Genomic DNA, 23,865 nt, shown 5'->3' on the forward strand with positions numbered 1-23,865 from the left:
CCTTTCATTCTTCTTTTATTATATCCACGTTTCGCCACCATATGCAAAGAATTGTGTATGGTTTTGCTTTTTAGCAATCCAGCTAAGACACGGAGAGCTCTATTACTGGCAGAAATACACATTTGCAAATCTTTTGTCTCTACTAAACATACTTTCCAAATATACCACTTCATTCATCTGTTCCAATATCTACTAAATCAATTAAAAAAAAGATTAGAAAAGAAAGATTTTTTTATACGTCTTAACATTAGTTTCTTTCTGCTTATATTGTAATCGATATGCCAAATTTAAATGTATCCTGTAGTAGTATTATTTTATTACATTCACATTTACGACTGTTGGCTCGCTAGTATTATGGCGGTCGTAAACAACATTTATGTATTCTATAATATGTTTTAAGCATTAAGTTAAATTCCGAAATGTTCAACATAAATGCTAATTTTATTCGCAATATAGATTGATTTCAATTATTATTATTTTTATTTTATTATTTATTTCTAACGTCTGATGTATGTATGTATGTACGTATCTTTTCTAACTGGATTTTCTTTACTTTCCGCCTAATTTCCGAGAGATTGCCTTAACTTGCGGACCTCAACGCCTTGTTCCACAGCTCCACGACGACCTCAAATTACTTAAATCTATATATATAAAATCGAAAGGTCACTCACTCATCGCGAAATCTCAGAAACTACATGTGCTAGGAATCTCATATTTTGCACAGACGTCACTAGGTCGTAGTCATGGAGACAGAAATTGATAATAATCACTCACATTCACGCAGGTGAAACCGCGAGCGGGCCGCTAGTATCTTATATTATCATTAGAGTTTGCCTCTTTTGGTACAATCCCTCTAGTGAGAATCGACCGCACAACTATCTCGTACAAATGTACTACTATTAAATTATTAAAATAAATAAAGATAATGTAAATTTTGAGATACATTTCATAATTAACGTGCTGCATGTCATTTCCGGTGTAACGGTGCGGAGCTAACATATACAGCTTTTTTAATTCTTTTAAAGATAAATAACATGTATTCTGTTACATTTCTACTAATGATATTAATGTCAAAATAGCTTGCTTAATGAGGCCGCCTAACAGTAAACGCGTTGTGGGTTCGATTCCCACTTGAAATAATTATATTCACTTCCTTGCTCTGGTAATGCACATTAAGCACGGCGTTAAGTGTTGCTACTCAACACGATAATTTTCCGAAAAATGGGGAACGTAGTGTCTTAACACTAGTTTCTCTCTGCCGTGAAATGCATAAAGAATAGTTTACAAAAAAATAAATTACATACACCACATACAAACCCTCCACGTATCTCTCCATTACGATAATAACACACATATTTTGATAATGGATATTTTTTCGTTTGCAATTATGTTTTTTATGATTTAGTTTTTTAACGTCACTTTACTCGAAACGCTTAAATTTAAAGTGTTAGGTTAAAAATATAATAATCTTTTTCCCATATACCTATGGAGTTTCTGCGGAAAAATAAAATTTTAATAAAATTACATTTTCATTTCATCGTGAATAAAGAACAAGTACGGTGAAGCGGAGACTTATGTGAAATACGACGTATAAAGTAATTTTTGAGTATCTCTCCTTTCAACATATTGTTGCGAGTATAAGTAGTGAGGGCACGAAGAGGCATAATTGTCGAACGCCATGACCTAACCTAAATAGATTTGTCATCTAGTAGCATTTGATGTGAGTTTAATGCAAGTTTTTTTTCAGCTTCCTTTGTGGGAAAAAGAAAAAGTACTTTGTTATTTATATTTTCTGGTTGATAGAGAAAATCTATTGTTAGTATGCATCTTTTTATTTTCCAGATATTGGGTATTGAGTAGAGGAACTCAACGCTCAGCTTTGTCTTGTTACCAAAGCGAGGAAAATAAAATAATTAATTTCCTCCAGTGGGAATTAAAGTCAGAACCGTCGTATTTACAGCCATACGCTATGACGATGTGCAACTACGGTGTCTTTTTCGTAGACATTTGAATTAAATTGCTAGTTCTTGAGGTTTGAGATATGAATATACTTTCATCGTCTTAAGATAAGTGACACCAAGCCTACTCCCAGTCTTAGATTAACACTAACAAATATCTAATTTATTATGCAATTAGTCGTATAATCCTCACAAGCTCAGTACATATGCATACGTACGTACATAATAGTTACATATTAATTCGTCAGCACGTTCAGCCTTTTAATCCTATGAAGCAAACAGCCAAACTTCGAAACTTTTGCCAAAAATTACCCAGTACAAGGGTAATCTGCATAAACGCTTAGATCTGCCAACCCGAAAGGCGATTAGTGCTCTGGATGGAGCATAATGGAAATATAGCTTATCTCTATGAAATATTGGTATAATAAAGTACATGATGCTACTATGGTGCACTTGAAAATTATTTCGTGGTAATTGTGGTTATGATCTCGACTTGGCAATTATTATCATTTCTTATTCTGGTGAGACACGAGACTCCACGTAATGTTTCTAAAATGGACAAGATCCCCTCTTCTCTGAACAATATTCGCGAGAGATGCGTGAAAACAAAAAAAATGGTCAATCTAGAGCCGGATTTTTAAACCGAGGGTTCCGCAACAATTTCAGGATTGTTTGTCAACGGGAAGTACAATTTATAAAATTAATAGGCATCTAAAATGTGTACACGGTACTTAAATTATCACTCAGAAAAATAAATATGTCAGTTACGCCTAGTCTTTTTAACATCTATTAATATATGCAAAAACTACTAATGCGGTGTTGACAATTTTTTAAGTAAGTATACATTATTTTTATTAAATTTTGCTACCCGATTAATTAATTAAAGTACGAGTACTTTATTAAATTTAAACAAAAACGAAAAGTTGTCTTTCAAATAAGAAAGTACAAGCGGAACGGATTTTACGATTCATAGAACGAACAGTAACGAACATTAAACATGCATTAGCACTTTTAAATCCTGACAATGTTAAGTTTCTTAAATTTACAAATCGAGTTAACTGTATTTCTTTATTTTATTTGGGCTTACTTTAATTGTAGACTATTCTTCTTTACGGTTTATTCTACAAAGCAGAGTAGATCAAGTAGTAGAACCTAACACTTACAACCCTAGTAATAGTACCCACGATACTTCTTTATTCTCTGCTGTCTGCAAGATTCTCGCATTCAAAACTAGAATATTTACACGTATATTATAAATCTTCTTGGTCTTTCGTGTTTGAATTTAAATATTCTTTATCACATCTTCTGTGTTAAAATAAACTTTGCTGGGGAACTTCAAATAATTAAGGTCTTATGGCAATAAAACATATTCTACTATTATTATTCCACGAACCTTCACACTGCATGTTATTTTGAATGATCATAAAACAACCTAATCTGCATTTACATATCCTAAAACCGTATAGTGGTCGTATTAACATAACATAAGGGAATCATCCGAGCGTCAATAATCCCGGTCGCATGCGGCTTTATCCAGGCCCAGGGCAAAGACAAACAAACTACTACCAACTATATCAACTAAACTCAAATACAGTGTTTACTTCAATTATGCGACCATTGTATGTGGTAATCAACCTACGACCTTAGTCCCATATTGTTTTAGCATGATTATATAGACAAAGGTGGAAAATAGTGAGTGTTACATCACTCTGTTTTGAACTTTCTGGCAGCTTAAAAGAAACTTGTACTTATCATGTCATTAAATTTTGTAGTAAAAGAAAAAAAAATCATAATAGACTAAAATTAATTGTAGTTCAATCCAATGTCGCACATTCGTTGACCAGAGACCTAAGGTATGGTAACATCTATATTTCATGAATATAAATATTTTTCTTAGTAGTATTTGGGTCTATAAGAATTGTGTTCATTCAACTACACGGACAAATAGTGCCGCGATGGCGTTTAATTATGTGAATAATATTTTTAGTCACTTTTTTTATTTTTTTAATGTGTAATCTATATGTTGAAATATTCTCCTTAGTTTAAAAGAAGAATTTTATACGAATAATGAAAGAATTTCATCTTCATGAACATAGTATTTTTTTTTATATTAATAGCTTAAAAATAAAAGGCAAATTCATTTTTAAAACATTCACGATCCAAAGTTAAATGAACAAATTATCACAACAAACAGATGACGTTTCCAAACAGCTTTCGCATCATTTGGAAATGAAACGCTAATCGAATTTCCATCTAATCTGAAGAATTAGACCTCATAAAGTACCCCCTTGTTTCTGTCACCGGCAGGCGCTTTGTAGGAAAAATTCTTAATTTACACCCTCCGAAACGGTAATAATCGGCTCTGGGTGGAAATTAATTTGGATTTTATAACTGGCAACTTTCCAGACTATGGTATTATATTGAAACCGGTGTTTGAGTTTGCAATTTATTGTTGGAGCGTAACTGTTAATCATTGACCAATTAAAAAGGTTAAGCTGTACAATATATGGATGTAAAATGTTGGTCAGAATCAGAATTTATGCTTATCTCGTTCATGCAATAAATATTTTATTCAATAAATATCTTAACTTACCAGCATCACCAGCCAAAGGAGCTAAAACAGCTCCATCCTTGAACCACCTGGTGACCGTGATATGACTTCTGACAGGTGCTGATGCAGCACAAGTCATCAGGGCTGAGCCACCTGATACGCCGTGAGTAGGCTGCACTCTTACTTCCCAGGGCACGTCCATTACTAAAAAGGATAATTATTTATTATCTATATATATAAAAGGACGTGTCCTCACTGACTGAGGTAAGACGCACGCACAGCCGTAATCGCTATTGGTAGAAACGTGAAATTTGGACATATGTTTACTTTCATAATCTGGACATCCACTAAGAAGGGATTTTGAAAAATTTTTACTCTAAAGAGGTGAAATAGGGGTTGAAAGTTTGTATGGAAAAATCTTTAAAAACGCCACCGATTATTATAAAATTTGAAATTTAGACTCTTAAAAATATTTAATTGCACATGTGTTTCATGGTTTTTTAAAATTCACCCCCTTAGGATGCAAATGAGGGGTTGAAAGTTTGTATGGAAAAATCTTTAAATTACCGCCGATTTTTATAAAATTTGAAATTTAGACTCTTAAAAATATTTCATTAAACACATGTTTCATTAGTTATTAGAATTCACTCTTTAACACGCAAGCGAAGCTGCGCGCGTCCGCTAGTTACATATATATTAAAAGATTTTTATGATAATATTGTCGTTCTCGTGGGGAACGAAAATATGTTAATGAGAATGGAGTGTCTTAACACTAGGGGCGCAGCTTCCTTCTGCCTACCGTGCTATGTGCAGGACATAGGTGAAGCTAAGAGAAAAAGAAATACTCGTTCTCTTTTTCTTTTTGTTTAGACAAAATTTAGCATTAGGCTTCACTACATATAACGAATTGGTCTTATTTCTACAGAGAGTATTCGCTCTGCTAACAATAAAAAGCAACACGCTAAACACGGAATGTCTCGAAATTGTGTGGAAAGAAGAGACTTACTTAACGCTATATTGCCTCCGCTTAGCCATAACTATGTGAGGGTAAAAAATACAGTCGAATTGTTAACCTTCTTTTCTTACAGAAGTCAGTTAAAAAATAACCAAAAAATATATAATTATAAATATTAAATTTCATTTTCTCATAAGGACATACATAACTATATGTATGTTATACCCTAAAATATGATCCTAATATTTATGATCATAAACTACAGCGAAACTAAATTTATATTGTACACAGTTCCCGCGACACGCGTCTACCTGTCGCTATCTGACACTTGAGGGTTAATTAATTACTCGTCGTATATACAGCTTTAGTGTGTTATTGTGGAGGCCGTTGCTACCAATTGAAATAGAAATGTACTTGTTACGCTGATTTTTAAAGATTTAATCTTTATTATTTTAAGATTTTTGAAATTAGCTGCTTAGTTATTAAGCCATACAATAAACAATATTAATTTCCTGTCTTCTCTACGCTACGATGAATATTATTTATATTTACATACACTAATTATATTTTCATTTATCATTGCTGATATCACTTTTTTAACCTTTAACATTTATTTCTAAGAAATTTCAAAATGTGTTACGTTCGTATTTTTTCCTTACAGGATTGTCTAAAATTAGTTACGAAATTATCCTAAAAAATAAAACATTATCGATATCTAGTATAGAAAATACGATAGAATATTGAATTGCTCAAGTCTATTGCAGAATTACGACGCGCGACCCGTTTGTAGAGAAGAGACTACCACTTAGAAGATCGTTGATCTTTGTTATACAATAAACTCCTATCAATGCCTTGGTTTCTATAAAATCTTTTAGGTTTTAGGTATTTTTTCAGTTTTCTTTACTTACTCCTACTGAGTATATAAGTATCAATGAAAAAAAAAAAAGAAATATCACCAAGTTTCATCATCCCAATAATTAAATTAAAAATATATACAAAATCTCTAGAGAAAAGTATACGCATAAATGAATAAAAATTTACAAATCGATACCATAACACCGTGGACCTCTCGGGATACGATATAATGAAAATTCCCATGAATAATAACCGGGCCAATGATTTCCCATGTCACCAATGGGATGCCCAGCAATGTCCAACTTTGACAGGATTAAGCAACCTAATCCTTTGAGGTCGTGGTGGCGCAATGACACAGCGCATGACCTTAAACGCGAAGGTTGTGGGTTAAATTCTCACTTGTTGGAATAAATGTTTAATATTTTCATTTCCTCGCACAGCTGAAAAGAAGAAAACTTTTCTTGTTTCCGGCGTTAAATTCCGCCAGTATATTCGCATTGTGTTGATAATTGAGCTATACGTGAGGAACGGATTCTAGTCATAGGATACAGAGTGAAGATATAAGAGAGAAAAATAATACAATGCATAAATAATACAAAAATAACTGGCTCCATGATTTCCTCTGATACCAATGGGACGTCCAGCGTCCAGCAATGCCCAACTTTGACAGGATTAAGAGCCACATAATCCTTTGAGATGCAGTATCCAGCGCCGGCTTATTGCATCGGCTTATATCGTTCTGTTTGGATTACCTTCTAATTAAAAGGTTTTAGCGGACGTTTACTTTGAAAGTTGTTTGTTGAGTCTGTTTATCTACATCAGTGGTGGATTTCCTTTTTTTGGATTCCATGTTTTTTTAACTTGTTAAGTCAGATATTTTAACTAGGGAAAAGTAGTGACCGAATATCTTGCCATGTTAACAGATTTGTATCCTATTCCTGTTGAATATTAATAGTATTTCCTCATTTTGTTTTTTTTAGCTTTGCCCTTCGATCGTCCGGGGTAGCCGGAGAGAATGGAGCGCCAAACACTACAGTTGGAGAAAGGAACACATTTTGTGTGATAAGATTGAATAAAAAAATAAAAAATATATTTTAATTCATCTGAACTCGAAGCGATAGTGTTTTAATAGGAACGGAGTGTCTTAATACAAAGTTCATAGGTTCCCTCTGCCTACCCTATGGGGATGCGGGAGACAGCATGAACGTAAAAAATATATTGTAAAATAATTCTTATTTCTATTAACTTTACTTGTAAAAAATTTTAACTTAATCAAAGCTCTTATCTCACACTTAAACAATATCAGTTCAAACAATCAGTCCCAATTGATTTATTCCGAAGCGAAATCAATTTATTTCCTGTGAATGACGGCATCGTCGCCTCCTCCAATTTATCTCTTTATATTCGCGAGGCCCAATTTCGTTTTATTTGTCTTATAACCGTGCTAAATTAAAAACGTGTTTCTTATACTAAATTTTGGATTAAATACAGAAATATTTTGTTTTCATATTAAAATTAATAATCAATCAAATTTTATTGCATTATAAATAATAGTAAAAATCGTAAGAATATAAAATCTTACTTTAGACAAGTATTACGTTTAATTAATTTTGAAAAAACGTAAATCATCGAGTGTCTCATCACTACGGTTATCTTAACCTTCAAAAAGTGGCATATCCGTGAATTCAGCAAAAAGTCATCAAGCTTAACCAGAAAGCTTTATAAATTATCCTCCCCAGGCGTGTCTTTACAAGCCACTTCAGCTGTAATGTCCTTGCCGTATGTCATTGTTCTGATCAGCATCCAACACTCAACACTCATCTCCACACGTTAAGCACTTGTTGGAATCTCAAGTGGACAATATTAAGTGCTTTTTTGTATATTTCTATTACGGTTCAGCGACTTCGAAGTACTATGCTTAATACTTTTGTAATATTATTTATTACTTAGTCAAACGTTTTTAAGATTAAGATAGAAGTTTTAAAAGTAGGTATGTTGAAAATTGGACAGGACGCAGTGGCATAGCCGTTTAGCGTTTGACTGTAAACGCGACGGTTGTGGGTTCGATTCTCTCTCGGGGGAATGAATTCTTCCCATTCTTCTCATTATGCCACTCAATACGCAATGTCTTGAAAATTCGGCGGTGAGTCGGGAATGTCTTAACACTAGATTTCCTGTGTTTACCCTGATATATGCAGCATACAGGCTACGAGGCTAAATAGGTATGCAGAGACCAGCCAGCCTTAGCCAGCTAAGGATAAAGTGTTAAACCAAAAAAACAATTAGTATGTTTAGTTTAAACTTTCAAAGTTTAATAAATTAATAGCAATCCCGTCATCAAACATTTAACCAATATACCATAAGATCTCCAAAATGGCATATAAATAAAAAAGAAACCAATATCGAAAACAAAATCCAGGGCAAGCTATTGATAATTTTTCGGTGTATTACGCAAAAAGGGAAAGACTTGACTCGCCATTGTTTCGAGGGTTGAAAGGCGGTGAGGGGCTGTCGACTGTAAGTTGCGAACGCTGCCAAAGCCCACAAGCACCTACACTGTACTTATATCTCAATATGTATGCACGACAAATATTTGAACTTATGCTATATAAGTGCTGTTTTGGTCTGTTCTGAATTTTGATATGGAATTGATAGGAGTTTAAAAAGCTTGGTGTTCTACACAATAATTAATATAATTCTAGTATATTGCCCAACGTCTAATTCTGAGAATGTTTATATATAAAGGATATTTATTGTCTGTGCTGAAAGAGTATATTAGACTGTCTGTAATTGAGAGGTAAATCAAGAACGAAATGATATAATACTACTACTACTACTAATAATTATTTGACGATAATAAATAGATTATTACTACGACGACGAAGTAATAAATGTACTTAATATTCCATTTCCTCAAGTGGACATCGAATCCACAACCTCTTGCGTTTACAGTTACACGCTTGTGCCTCTGCACCACGATTGGCCTCAACTGATATACACGTCTACTGTCGTTATCCAACAAAATACTAAAAATAAAAATCCGATCCGATGCAATCACACTCGATCCTCAATTATCCACGAGGAGGAAATCCATCGGTTCAAGATATGGTTTCTTATATTTTCACTTGATTCCATTAGCGGACCTCTACAAAGAATATTGGGGGTTCAATCACAGGATTTATGGTACTCGAGACTTTCTACAAAGATTCGTATTTGCATTCCAGCCTGAGAGATCCCGACTTACGCCAATACTGAGGTCAATAGGATGTTTCTTTATGCAATTTTGACACGTATTCCTTCAGCAAGATGGTCGAATTTTAGGCAAGGATGTATCAATGACAAGTGATATCGGAAAGGACCGTGATGTGTGTTGGGCCGATCATGATTCAAGGGTTTTTATTTATATGTATTTTGTATATAGAAGGAGGCCCTCGTGGCGTAGAAGCACGAAGTGTGACTGAAAGCGCGACTGGTTGTGGATTCGATTCCCACTCGAGAAAATGAAATATTTATTTAAATTTATAATTCCATTTCTTCGCTCTGGTGTCGAAGGAAAGTGCGGCATTAAGTTCTGCCACTCGACATGCAATGTGGAACGGAGTATTTTAACTCTAGGTTCCTTCTTTCTGCCCTTCTGTGTGCGGGATACAGCGTGAAGCTGATTTTTTTATATATAGAAGGTTAATATTTTTCAGTTATTTATAGTGATAAAGGCACAAATGGTAAATTAAAAAAATCCAAGACAATATAACATTTTAACTACGTTTTTTTAACTGTAAACAACACTTTCTAAGCCAACCAACTAAATCTTGAAAACAAAATAGATACAATCGTACTATAATAAAATCATGAGATAATTAAATACTATAAATCTTGGAATACGAAACCGTTTAACGATCCCTTACAAAAAGGTTAAATTGAAGTGTGAAAAGCAGAAGTCACGAAAATATCTTTTGTCGAAGGAAACTGCCGAATAAATTATATTAATTCGGCGTAAAAGGAATACAATTCTATTTTTCTCTATGGAAAATGTAATCTGGAAAATGTTATTGGATTGTCAACCTTTTTTCTATGATAATAAGATTGTAAATAACTTGAACTGATCGTGTAAGATCACATCACATCAATGTAGAAGTTTGACGAACATTGAGTAGCAAGTATTTATTCAATTTTCTCTTGCTATTGACAGCACTTAAGTTTTCTCACATTTTAAGATTAGCTTTTAAACATTTATTAAGCTATAAAATTCAGTCATTATTTAGGACTTTTTACATAACTAAAAAGACTTTTAAACTAAAAATGTTATCAACCAACAGTTCTAGGTAGTTTTATCTCGTATTGGCCAGCAAAACTAGAGAATGCTTTTTAGCCTTAAGCCTGCCTAATATACTTTTATTTATGTATTAAATTTTATGAAAAAAAGAAAAAAAACTCTGATTTCGTTTACAGCCGAACTCAACGCCGCGGACAGAGTTAAGTAGAGAAACTCAAGACTGCACTTTGTTATTATAAACACAATTACTAATCACTAATGTAACAATATAATCGCAATCCTCTTATCCCTCATAGGACTCATTTCCGAATGTGTGCCAAATAGCTGTCAATTGTTTCCAATCAAGCTCTACATGCAAATTGGAATAGAATTTGGCTCTCAGTTTTGCACGCTATATAAATCAGTGGAGCTTAATAAATTTGCATGAATTACCAAGGATTTATATTTATTTTAGCTTCATATGCCGTATATAACAAAGGAGACTGAGGGATGAGCATAGTGTTAAATTACTCTGTTCCCTGATCTCCTGGGCAGAAAATTTTTCGAGATTTTGTGCGTCGAGTGGCGGAACTCAACGACTCAACGACAACAACGACGACGAATAAATATGCAATGAATTTTATGTAGGATACCTGACAGTCTATGTAATAATTAAATTATAACTTGACATAGAAAAGAGTTAGCATCGAATATTGAATTTCTTGCCGACTCTTCTGAACAGAATTGTTTTCATTCGTTTCATTTCATTCATTTCAACACAAAAGTGGAATTTTAGCTTGAAATTAGAAATACATATAAATTACTATACGAACCAGCTTCAAGCCGCATATCCCTTGAAAGTACAGTGCCCACTGTGCCGGAAGCTCGACACCGGTACACTGCGGCGTGGACGTCACTCCTATATTGTGCTGCTGAAAACGAACCCAGCCATAACGTGCCGTTGGGTAAAGCCTCCCTGCAACAACGTGTAGAATTACATATAAATATTTAAAAAAAAACAAAAGGCCGCCGTAATATTTTTATGTCCTCGTTTTGGTAAGAGGACAAATCGCGGCGTTGAGCTCCTCCACCCAACACCCAATGTCCGGAAAATTGGACGGATAGTGAGGAACGGAGTGTTAATACTGGGTTCCCTCTGCTCACCCTGGTATGCAGGATACTGGTGTGAACGGTGGAAAAATGTATGTTTTAACACAAGACAGGTAGACTGACTACCCCACAAAAATAAATCTGAATATCTTTAAATATAACCTCGTGACGCAGGACTACATGTACCTATATAACTGTAAAATATTCACTTGGAGGAATGTAATATTTAATATTTTCATTTCTTCGCTATGGTGAAGAAGCAAATTGCAGTAATGAGTTCTGCCACTCAACAAGCAATGCCTCGCAAAGTTCAACGGAAATTAGTGAACGGAAGTACTGGAACGGATCAACCTAACACTAGGTTCCCAGGTTCCTTCTGCCTACCGTAGGGTAACCGGGTGTGCCGTACAGCGTGACGCTAAAAAAAGATATATTATATATATAGCCCTATAGAATATTATTTCCTAGAATTCTTATTTTTCTTTCATAATAAATCACGTTCACAAAAGCGTTGATATAAGATATCACGGCAAACAATTTATAATTTATTAATGAAAGTAAAAAAAATATTTCGTTCTCATTCAATTCAGCCACTTTTGAATAAGTAGGTACGAACTTGTAACGAAATTTGAGCCTGAAAAAGATTAATGACGTTTGATTTTCATAAAGAAAACGAGGGGAAATATGATTCTGGGAACAGTACGGTTCAGCAGGTGTTTGTTAGACAAAATTTATCTATTTTTGGTAAAAATAAAATTGTTTTACTAATTACAAATTATTATGAAAAACACCCGTTTACTTTGTATTTATAATAAACAATGAGTTACCACTGCCTGTAATGTTACGTGCGGGATACTAAAAAAAGATAAAAACAACAATTATTATAAGAAGCTTTATACATCAAAGAGTAATTCTTTTGTGTGTTTAAGTCTATTAAATAATTTTAACACTCGTGTCAACTCTATGAGCAAGTAATTAAAATGTTCTTGAGTAAATATGACTTGGTTACTGACCCTTGTGTGTCTTAATGATGCACCTTGCTATCTCGTTGCATGTTAAGGGTGAGTTCTAAAGATTTTTTTAAAATTTTCGTAAATTTTTTACGATTTTTCGATAAACACGATTTTTCGTATTATTTAGCATTTGATTGAAAACTCGCCATTTTTTAGTTCGATGCCCGCTCGATTAAATAAATTGTTTTCATTTTTTTTTATTTGGTAACCAGGCAAAGCATAGTGTTGAATTCCTGCATTAAACTGTACCATTTGTAGTATCAGCAGTTTTGGTACACCCGTAAAGAAGAACCGTTCGACCTTAAATTATTTATAATAACATGCCGAATCCTTTTACTAAGGTACGAAGCAATGAGATCACAAACACTGATTCTGACTCCGTAACGGCTAAGTTTAATATTAAGTTACCTTATAATTTTTCTATTTTTTTATTAACAAGATACATCCTACTCTTAACATATTCCCACATTGGCTGAGGTGTACACGCGGCGCTCGTATGGTAATGAAAGCCGTAATTGTGTCTCGATACCTGCCAGCACTATCCTTGAGTGCTCACTGTCATCGTAAATGTGTTAGAGTGATTTGATATTTGAGCGAAATGCGGCGTTAAGTTACGTTACTCCATACTTGTCAATGACAATGAATGAAGAACTTCTTCTTCTTCGCTACCTTACATTTTGAACTATTATGAGTTGTAAGAAAGTTGTATATAAATATATATATACATATTTACTAATATTTTTTGAGACTCATAAACTAGTATATTAGGGTAAAATAAAAGAGAAAAGATAAGGACAATTCCTTCTATGTTAGCATACTTAATAAATATAATTCTAGTAGACCTTTATAAAAAAACTCCTTGTAACAGTCCCAAGTAAACAAAGTCAACACATTTCGTTAGCAACATTAAGTACAAAAACTAAATTCATCAAAGCCATATATCAATTCAGCGAGCGAGGGTCAACAAGGGTTGAAATTCAAACTAGCGTAGTTTCAGGCATCGCCCAATATTTGCTTAGGTCGAGTTAAAAGCGTACAGATTAAAATTAAATTACATTTATGTATGAAAGTTTGTGTTTGACTTTTGGTTTATTATAAATATTGTGTTAATTAATTACTTGTATGTGCTTTCTTCTTTTATTTCCCTTAATTATTTAACAATAGCATAAACAATAAGTCAATTGTTGGTTATACTTTTTTATCGTCAATCACATAATTTAAAGTTTAAAATAGTATAATACATAGAATATACCTTCAATATTAGGACAACGACTATTGTATTTCCAAATTTTTTTATTTAACGTTGCACGGTCAGAAGTTACGTATGGTTATACATATTAATCAATATATATAATAGACTAAAAATAAAAAAAAATTATTGAATTTCCAATTTTTGTGAGTTTCTTTAATTAATCGCTATATCCTATCCCTTATCCCACACAATTCGGCTAGATGGGGTCGTAGAACGGTTATTGCAGTAGGTACCAGTATATAAGTATGTTGGTTTTACGGCCTGTCCTGAACACTGAAGCATGTTGGCATAATCATGTAAATTGCGATACACATTAACTTCACCCTCGCCCCAATAAACGGATTCTATGTATGTGAGGACAAAATTAATTGTCATTAAAGAGGTCATATCCTTTAATAAGATTTTGTCATAGTTATATCCTTATATAATTTAATAAGATTTTGCAAAAAAATAACGATAAAAGAAACAACTTGACGAGAAATACTTGTAAGATGAAATTAAAATATCTGAAATCTTATTTTCTTATTCTTAAAAAAATATTATCATTATAGTCTAAGATCATCAATTTACCTCAAAGTCCCAAAATCTATAAAAAATGTTAAAAAAAACAGCAGAATATTGGGCACAACACTAATTTTTCATAAAAATTCCGCCTAAACGGCATCCACAAATTCAATTACGAGAAAACTCTCGCGACCGCACCTGTTGGCGGGGGAAAAACAATTTCCAAACCGAATCAGGCTCGAAGGACCATAAAAATATATAACCTACCCTTTGTCCAACTGGCAATTTTCTGAAGAAAATCCCCGGGGGTCTAACTGTCAATTAACCCCCCCGCCCCTTTAATAGCTAGAAATATTTTAAATTGTATCTCACGCACCGCTTTTAAATGAAAACAAGATTTTTTCCCGACGAACAAAAAGACGGTTTAATGGAGTGAGTTAATAAAGTTACGTCGTACTGGAGGTAGTCTGTGAATCTAATAGACAATTTTATTTTCTATTACACCACTTTGTCCGAGATTGGGTCGTGGAAAGTTAAATATGCTACGTTTTAAGTATTACGCTTGTAATCTCCTAGTAATGCCAATTTTGTTTAGATTAAACTTTTTTTGATAACAATTTTTGTTCTCTTGATTTTGCTAATACATTTTTTATTTTATGATAAATTAAACTAGCATCACGCTCTATCCCGTATATAACAGAGTAGCCAGAGGGAACCTAGTGTTAAAAAACTCCGTCACAGAACTACTTAATTTTCGAGACATTGCGTGTCGAGTTATCTCATTTCAAAGATTAGAGATTTCTGATACTTAGACAAAATATAACAAGTTCAAACAACTAACATTTAATTAATTGAAAATGAAACATAGAAACAATGTAACATATGCCAAAATTACTGAATCAACAATAAAATCTACTCTAAAAACTTTTTTCAAATGCAATTCTACAAAAAATAAACAAGATTTAACGACTAAAACAAATGTATAAAATAAGAAAATCACACAAACAGAACTTATTTTTAAATTACAGTAAACCTTTCGGAAGAACTTTGTAGCCGACCTTTGCCCAGTCGGAAAGCTGTTAAGGACTTTTACTGCCATCCTTTGCAGTCCCCGTAAGATTAAAACGACGGCGAAATGTACTTATCGTCGTTTCACTGTTCACATTCAATTTTATAAAATTGGAGTTTTGTCACGACGGCATTTAATATTCAGATGCCGTGGGATATCTTTCGTATACATTTTTGATCGACGCTAGTAAAGTATATTGTTTTTTACATAATAAGTATAATATAGTCCGTAATTTTGTTTGCATGGGCAATTTTTTTCCGCCTTGTTGCCTATAGCAATGTAGGCAGAGGAGAACTGGGTAGAGTCACGCCCAGTAGTGGTAGCTGTCAGACACATAGTAATGGAGGACTTGAATTATCTTTTAACGGATATTAATTTTGTTTAAAGTGGTGATTCTCAGTATACATAAAATTTTGGGCACCATTTCCACTTGTGGAACTTGATCTTTCCGTTTTCTCACTCTGGTAAGAAGACAAAGCGTATTGAGTTCGTCCTCTCCACACGCAACGCTTTTAAAATTGTGTTGAAAGTGGGGAACAGAGTGTTTTGCCTCTGCCTACACTGCTATATGCCAGGATACAGGGTGAACAAAAAAAAATGCTTAAAATGTAGTTTCTTGTAGGATATCTTTCGTATACATATTTGATCGACGCTCGTAAAGTGTATTGTTGAGAGCGACGTTAAGGAAATATATTTTGTACTTTTTCGTTGTTCACTCAAAAAGCTTTGATGAATATTTGATATAATCCTTTTTTTTTTGGTTTTGTTGTTCATATGAAGATTTAATTACATATTTTTTTTATACTATAAAACTGATCGGTTTTAGTACATGGAAGATATGTATATAAGGAAACTTGTTATTGGGGGTATTTAATAATGTAATGGAACCCATAACAATATTTTTTATTACCAGATCAAGGAAAATTGAAAATAATTCATTATGCCAAATGGGAATCAAACCCACCCACGCTGCGCCACGAAGCCTCAACTCAACTGTAATAGTAAGTAATATGACCAAAGCATAGAATGTAGAGTCTTGACACTAAATTTTCTCTTTCTTCTTTCTTCTTTCTATACAAAGAAATCTTTTTACAATATTCATGTCCAGACAAGTTCACATCTGCTTTTTCTTATAACCATAATATTCAAGTCTTCGACATAGGCCATCTACAAAGTTTACATGGCTCATATAAAAAATGCCGAGTGGGACGCAAGCACCTCGCAAAGGTGAACTCGTACGTGCCTTCGAAGATAAAGTGCTAATTTTGTCTCCCATCCATACAATAGTATAGTGGCGGTACAAAACAAATATTTGTTCTGTCTGTATTCTTTGGTTTTCATACGTTCGTGACGTGACTTTTTTCCTTATATTTATTTCATAACCGCATTCTGTCTATATATCGTGTTATTTCAGATTTCTTTTTGATATTTTGATTTATTAAGATTTTTAGTGGAATTTTTGATTGATATCTTGATATCTAACTAAGTACAGGTGACTGTAAACGTGACGGTTGTTGGTTCGATTCCCACTCGGGAAAATATTTGTTATTTTCATTACCTCGCTCACAGTGTCTAAATGGGAACGCTTTTGCCTAACATTATTAATTTCACGTAATACTAAGTACATAAAGTACTTACCGTATCATAAATATGTATTTGTAGATAAAAAATATTTACTTTTCACTGAAATAAATGTTTTTTTGCATATCATATACCATAATAGTAATTTGAGTAAGTAGTCGACATTCGTTTTAATTTTGTAAAAGCTACAGTGGGTTTCAATTAATCAATTATTTCAGTACGTATCTACTCGTAGCAACCTGACAAACTCAATTATTGAATTGAATTTTGAGTTACCCGAATCAACACGCAGTGTCTCGATATAATTAAGCGGAAAATGAGGAATAGTCCTGAAACTAGATTCCCTAGAAATAAAGCTAAAAAACAGGACAAAAAAAGTGTTTAAGCTTAATGACTTCTGTAGCTCAAGGCTGGAATATATGAAAATATATCTAGTTCCTTTTTTCGTAAACATGCTTTTAGAGCGTGCACGTTCATCGTTTACATTTTCTAAAAAATACTTAAAAAAAAAACACTTAAAAATATAAAATGATATATAATTGTTTTAATTTAATGTTAATTAAACTTTAATTATCGTCTTTAAGTGTTACAGGGACACAAATTTCATAAATTAAAACAATACTACCAACATAAAGTAAATATAAACACGTGTACGTATAGCCTTGCCAAACAGTGGTGCTAAAACGTTGCACCGCCTGTAATTTAAGTTCAGCCCGGAGGGATTAATTCCACTGAAATACCCTCGTATTTCCTGCGAGCTTTGTCATTTGATGATCGACAGTGACTGACTTCATTAAGATAATTGTATACAGTATTACTAAATATGTAAGTATGTATGTATGTTATGTTGAGAGAGAGAGAGAGACTCCCAGTTGGAGCAGGGGTATTAGCGTGATGTCGGAGAAGGAAAATGCGGAACGGGAGAAGGAGATGTTGGCCCACAACTTGTAAAAAATAAATACCTAAATTGATTTCACCTCTATTTTTTAGTTTAAATATAAGTATAACATTTTCTCTATTATTTCTGTTTATTTTAGTGATAATGGTCTTCTTCTTCCTGGCATTAATCCCGGCTATTACCAGGGTCTGCCTTCCTACTCAACCTACTCCACTTTGCACGGTCTTTTGCGTCTTCGGTGGTCAGACCATTTTAGTGATAATGGTGACTGTTTGTAATCTTAATAAAACGGTACCTAGCATTGGATTTTATTTAGACTTAACAGTCTTACAAAATATATCAATATAAAATGATATACATACATTACTTCAATACATATATTTCAATCCCATTCAATTCAAATACATCAAAAACATGAGATAAACTAAAGCAATTAAAAACTAATCCTAACTGAGGTGAGCAATAACCTCTACTAAAATGTAACTTCTCTAGTACAGTGCGGTGAAACTGTTTGCGGAAATTTTTAACTGGTATTTTGTTCACTCGAAGCTTTAATTAAAATGATTTTCATATTAGATAGAAGTTAGAAATATGTCAAATCAGTAATGTTTATTTGAGACTTTTGTACAGGTATAGTGGCACAGCGTCTGTGTATAAGCATGACGGTAGTGGGTTCGATTCTCCCTATGGGAACAAGACAAAGCAGCGTTGAGTTCCATCTCTCAATAAGCAATATTTCAAAAGTTGGGGAGAAATCACGGAACGGAATGTCTTAACACTACGGAAATGAAATTAATATTTTTTAATTAAATATAATCCTCGGATGGTGATTCCACTTAAAATTATTGCGTTTACTTTTATATGCTGTACCACTGAACCACAACTGTGACTGTCGACATATTTATATAATTACTAGCGGCCCGCCCGCGGCTTCGCCTGCGTGAACTACGATATAATTAATTTCTGTCTCCATGACTACCTACGTCCAAAAAAGTACCACTGTGCAAAATTTGAGCATCCTAGCATATATAGTAACGAAGTTTCATACAAATTTTCCACCCCAAAAACAACCCTTTAGGAGTCGAATATTGCAAATTCCCGTCTTAGCGAGCACCTACGTCCTATAAATAACTCCTATGCAAAATTTGAGATTCCTAGCACTTGTAGTTTCTGAGATTTCGTGATGAGTGAGTGACCTTTCGATTTTATATATATAGACTAGCGACCCCCTTGCGGCTTCGCCCGCTTTTACTACTGGATTATTCATATAATGTATGTTTGCAAAGCACTTAAGATAATGTGAAAATTAATTAAACCCTAATGCAACCCGCATTTTCGTAGTTTCAATAAGGATTTTCCAAATGTTTTACTCGGCGAGGATTTTTTAGTAAGTACCGTAATTTTAAATCTGTGCTACTAATCTTTTCAAGTACTTATTAAAATATATTTAAATGACTATTTTTAGATAGTTAAATGACTATTTTTAAACGGAAGAAATTATAAACTAAAACCTACCTACTAATAACTACTACAAAAAATATGAAACCAAATATATCGCGCTGAAATAATACATTCAACTCCAATTATCCAATATGTGCAAACGCATCTAAATCTTCGTTGCTATGCCTCTATAGCGGGCGGGTTTTTTTTTCGAGCTTGTGGTTAATGCTGAAGAGGGTATTCTGTCCCTGATGAAAAGCAAGCACTACGTGGCTGCCTGTGAGGAAAATTAAATAGAATGCATTGGCCGGGAATCGAACCCGGGCCGCCCGCGTGGCAGGCGAGCATTCTACCACTGAACCACCGATGACTGCTCATGACGCGCTTGTATAAGCAAAACGTCGCGGGGCGCGTTTCGCAGCAAGGATGTTTTGATATTGTAACAACTTCTAAAGTACTTATTAAAATGAAAAAACAGTAAAAGACAGTTTTGATCTACATTAAATGGCCAACGTAACTAATATACTTATATGCTGAGAATAAGGGATAAGTAAAACTTGAGTAACATACAGCTGATGTGTCAACGGCGTGATGTGTCAACAATTAAATGCGTTTTTCTGTAAAACAATCGCAATTTCGAAATATTGTAAAAAGCAAATTTTATCTTCGTTTAACATAGAAAATTAATAAAGTATTTTAAAGGATAAGGATTAATACCATTATGGAAAAATATCCCTCACAATAAAAAATATATTGAAATTACTATTTTTAGACAGAAATATGATCACTACACGTTATCCTTAAAAGATAAAAATATGCTCTCGCGGACTTTTTTGTAGATCTTATTAAGAGGAACAATACTCCAGTGCATTATTTTCATGTAGTACTTACCATTAAAACAGCGCATGCGCGAAAGTGTCTCAACGGGTAGGACTTTAGACACATTTATCGTATTTATGTTAATTTATATAAGAATGTACAAATAATAAACTATATATAAACCTTCCCTGAGAAATACTCGACCTAATGGTGAAAACCGCATAAAAATCCGTTGGGTGGTTTAGAAGAAGAAGAGTTAGAAGTTCAGACAGACACGAAAAGTGACTTTGTTTTATAAGATATAGGATTCATAACATTTTTGAATTTTTCATATACTTGGAACTTTGAAGCCAGTCGTAGCGCCGGCACAAAGTATGACTGCAAAGCCGACTGTTTGTGGGTTCAATCCCCACTAATAAAATAAAACATGAAAAAATTATATATTTATTTAAATTTATATTTCCATTACTTCGCTCTGGTGTCGAGGCAGAATTCGGCGAAAAGTGGGGAAAAAATTGTCTCAATACTAAGTTCCCTCTGCTTATCATGTTGTGTGCGGGATACAGCGTGAAGCTGATTCATTTATTTATTTTACTTTGAACTGTAAATGTGCCTAATGTAAATAACTTCTCACAAACTGAAAGGTCAGTTACGTAAATGCCTGTTTATTTCCGAAGGGATCGCAAGAGCAAGTAATAAGCAAAATTTCGTTAATCGCAAAAGTTGTGAACAGACTTTCATTCAATCCTTTGTCACCCCGAACTTTATTGCCCTTTCACAAACTTACTTCATTTCCATATCCATTGACTGTTGGAAGGGTATTATTTTAATAATACGTTTAATACGTATAAAAGGATATTGTTTTGTTCATAATGTGTTATTGCTTTATTTGAAATAATGTAGCTTAGCTTCACGCTGTATCCCGCAAATAGAAGACACTCTGTTAGTCATTTGTCAGTTTTCGAAATATTACTTATAAAGTTTCGTAACTTAACACCGCGCTTTGTTTTCTTATCAGAGCTAGGAAATAATTCAATTGCAAACGTAGTCTTAACAGTCAGACGCTCGGCTTCGCCCGCGTGAACTACTTACATGATATTCATTTAATAAACAGAATTGCCTGACAGTCAAATGTGTTGATGTCAATGAATAATTTAATTTAATCGTTCAGAAAGAGCCTTAAATATATAATAAGATAGATAACAAATAATCAACATAAATTTATTTAAGACAGAATAATCAAACCCGTTCTAAATATGATTTTAAAAAAATTTACTCTATTTCAAAAAATATCCATTATTACTTTTGTAAATAAAAATATATTTCTCAGAACTCATAAATATAAGAAAAATACAGAGCTACGAAGCTATCAAAATAAAATACCGAATCCAGGACGGTCGAGGCACGAACGTTATCTTTAAAACATCTGCTTGCAATCTTTCTTTTATGAAGGAATAGCTGTTGACAGTGAAATTCCGAATTGTTTTCAAATAGTGTTTGGTGATAGTCTACAAGTACTGAATTTAGTACAATATTTTATATTGAAAGTGGGAGACGGAAATTATAAATGAAGGAAAGGAAGGATTATTTTTATTTTCTTGCTCAGATAACAAGATAAAGTGCGAGGTTGAACTTCGAAATTTAATACAATTCAATCCCCTTAGTGAGAATAGAATCTACAACCTTCGTATTTAGAGACCGCGCTACAATGGCTTTAATCCTATATTATAATAGTAAATTTAAATTTCCCTCAGCTCTTATAAACTTGCATATATCATTGCAGTATTAAACGTCTGTATGATGAATAGTACCTGAAATAGTACTTTAAAGGTCACTCGGGACTATAAATCATATACTTGGGGGGTATTGTGAGAAAACTTCGGCCACGTATGGAGATATATAATATTATTTTAGTATTTTATAGCTTATTTTATTTTAAAATTGTATCAACATGGAAGTTGTGTGTGGTAACAAGACAAAGTCCAGCGTTAAGTTACGCCGCTCAACACGCTATAGAGTGTTCACTAGATCCGTCTGCGTAAATATACAAAAAAACTGATATTTCAACTGCCAACAATCACGTACAAGATTTGTCCAAAAAAAACTAACACGTCATCAAAACAACGAGCACCTCCAAATTTGACATCATCACACACAAAATTTCACCATTCTCACTAAATTCCATTCTCTTAATACTATTTGACATAATAATAATATATTTATAAGTAGAGTTTTCTCATAACTCACGCCGCTCTTAATACCCGACGCCGGTCGCACTTTGTCTTCGTTACTGTAATAACGTCTCGTAATGGACACAGGCTTTACACTGCAATGGACACGTTTGGCTGTCATTTATATGTATATGTAAATGTTTAAATATTGGGTGAATTTACATTTTATACGTTGCATTTTTGACTGTAACGGACGGTGGTGGGTTCGATGTCCACTCGGGGGAATGAATAGTTTATAGTTCTTCAAATTAGTAAGACAAATTACGACCTTAAATACTGCCTTCTAATACGCAATGCCTTTAAAACAGTTAGAAAGATTAAAAAGGAGAGTCTTACACTATATTCCGTTTAGATAGTTGGAAATAAAAGGATAAATATTTTAATATGAGCTTACTAATTTCTCCTCGCCTATCCTACGATTTGAATACACTTTTATACCATTATAAATTCTTATCACAGGCAACACAAAGTAGAAAAGACGTAAATTAATAGACTTCTTTGCTTGAACGTCTTACTAAGCTCCGCTATGCAGACGTGGTATTAGCGTGCTTGCTGTTGTAAATTATACCTTCCTTTAGTTCTGTAACAGGTAGAGGGCAATTTTCTATAATATTCTTGAAGTCTATACTAAAACCAAAAAAAATATAAAAAATATATACCCTTTTGAAAGAGAATCGAACCCACAAACACCGTAGCGACAGTGATGTAGTGATATAATTTATTAAGTTATTCAGTACAGTTACTTATAAGCATTTATATAAAGCAATTTCTGTTAAAACTAACATATGGAGTTCAATAACGTCGAGTTATAATAACAAATTGAGTTCAATAGCAACCTAGAAGTATGGATAACGCAAACATTGTACGAAATGTTTGTTAAAATAATATTTATATTGGAAATAAAATGAAAGAAAAGAAGTCGTTCTTTATCTCACGTGATGGTTGTGAATTCGGTTCTATACTAGGAAGAAGAGACAGACAGATGAAATGAAAATATAATAAAAGTAATAATATAATTCCTCCGAGTTGGAATCGAACTCATAATCATCGCTTTTATAGCGTTTAAACATTAAATGTATCGTAAACGTCCCCGAACGGTCAAAATTTAATCGAATAAATACCAATGAACGTGAAGTTTTTGCAACGTTCGATGGCTTATATCGGAGTAAGCCTCGTCAATCAAAATACAGAGTTATCAGTGACAAGCACCGCTATAAGCCGGGGAACCTAGTGTTACGACAATTTTATTGCATTTATTTGGACTCTCTTTCCCATTTTTGAAGAAATTTTCGAGATATTGCATTGGTTGGTGAGGAAATTGGAAAGATTGGATTAAATGGAGTTTTCACAAAATTTTCTTGGTTCCTCTTACAGAGC

The 23,865-nt window shown here is 33.4% G+C and overlaps 1 protein-coding gene across 1 annotated transcript in view; it reads right to left on the minus strand.

Moving 5' to 3' along the window:
- LOC146535363 (cell adhesion molecule Dscam2-like) overlaps positions 1 to 23,865 on the minus strand; it is a 138,049-nt gene that overhangs the window by 34,788 nt on the left and 79,396 nt on the right. The window contains exons 4-5 of the mRNA XM_085191235.1: positions 11,405 to 11,547; positions 4,552 to 4,713 (exon numbers count right to left, since the gene is read on the minus strand). Of these exons, the coding sequence (XP_085047361.1) occupies positions 4,552 to 4,713; positions 11,405 to 11,547 (305 nt within the window). The remainder of the gene's footprint in view (positions 1 to 4,551; positions 4,714 to 11,404; positions 11,548 to 23,865) is intronic.

The sequence above is a fragment of the Heliconius melpomene genome, chromosome 10 (genome assembly GCF_056956725.1).
Source record: "Heliconius melpomene rosina isolate 202511_hmr_F chromosome 10, ASM5695672v1, whole genome shotgun sequence".
In the NCBI taxonomy this organism is placed as follows: domain Eukaryota; kingdom Metazoa; phylum Arthropoda; class Insecta; order Lepidoptera; family Nymphalidae; genus Heliconius; species Heliconius melpomene.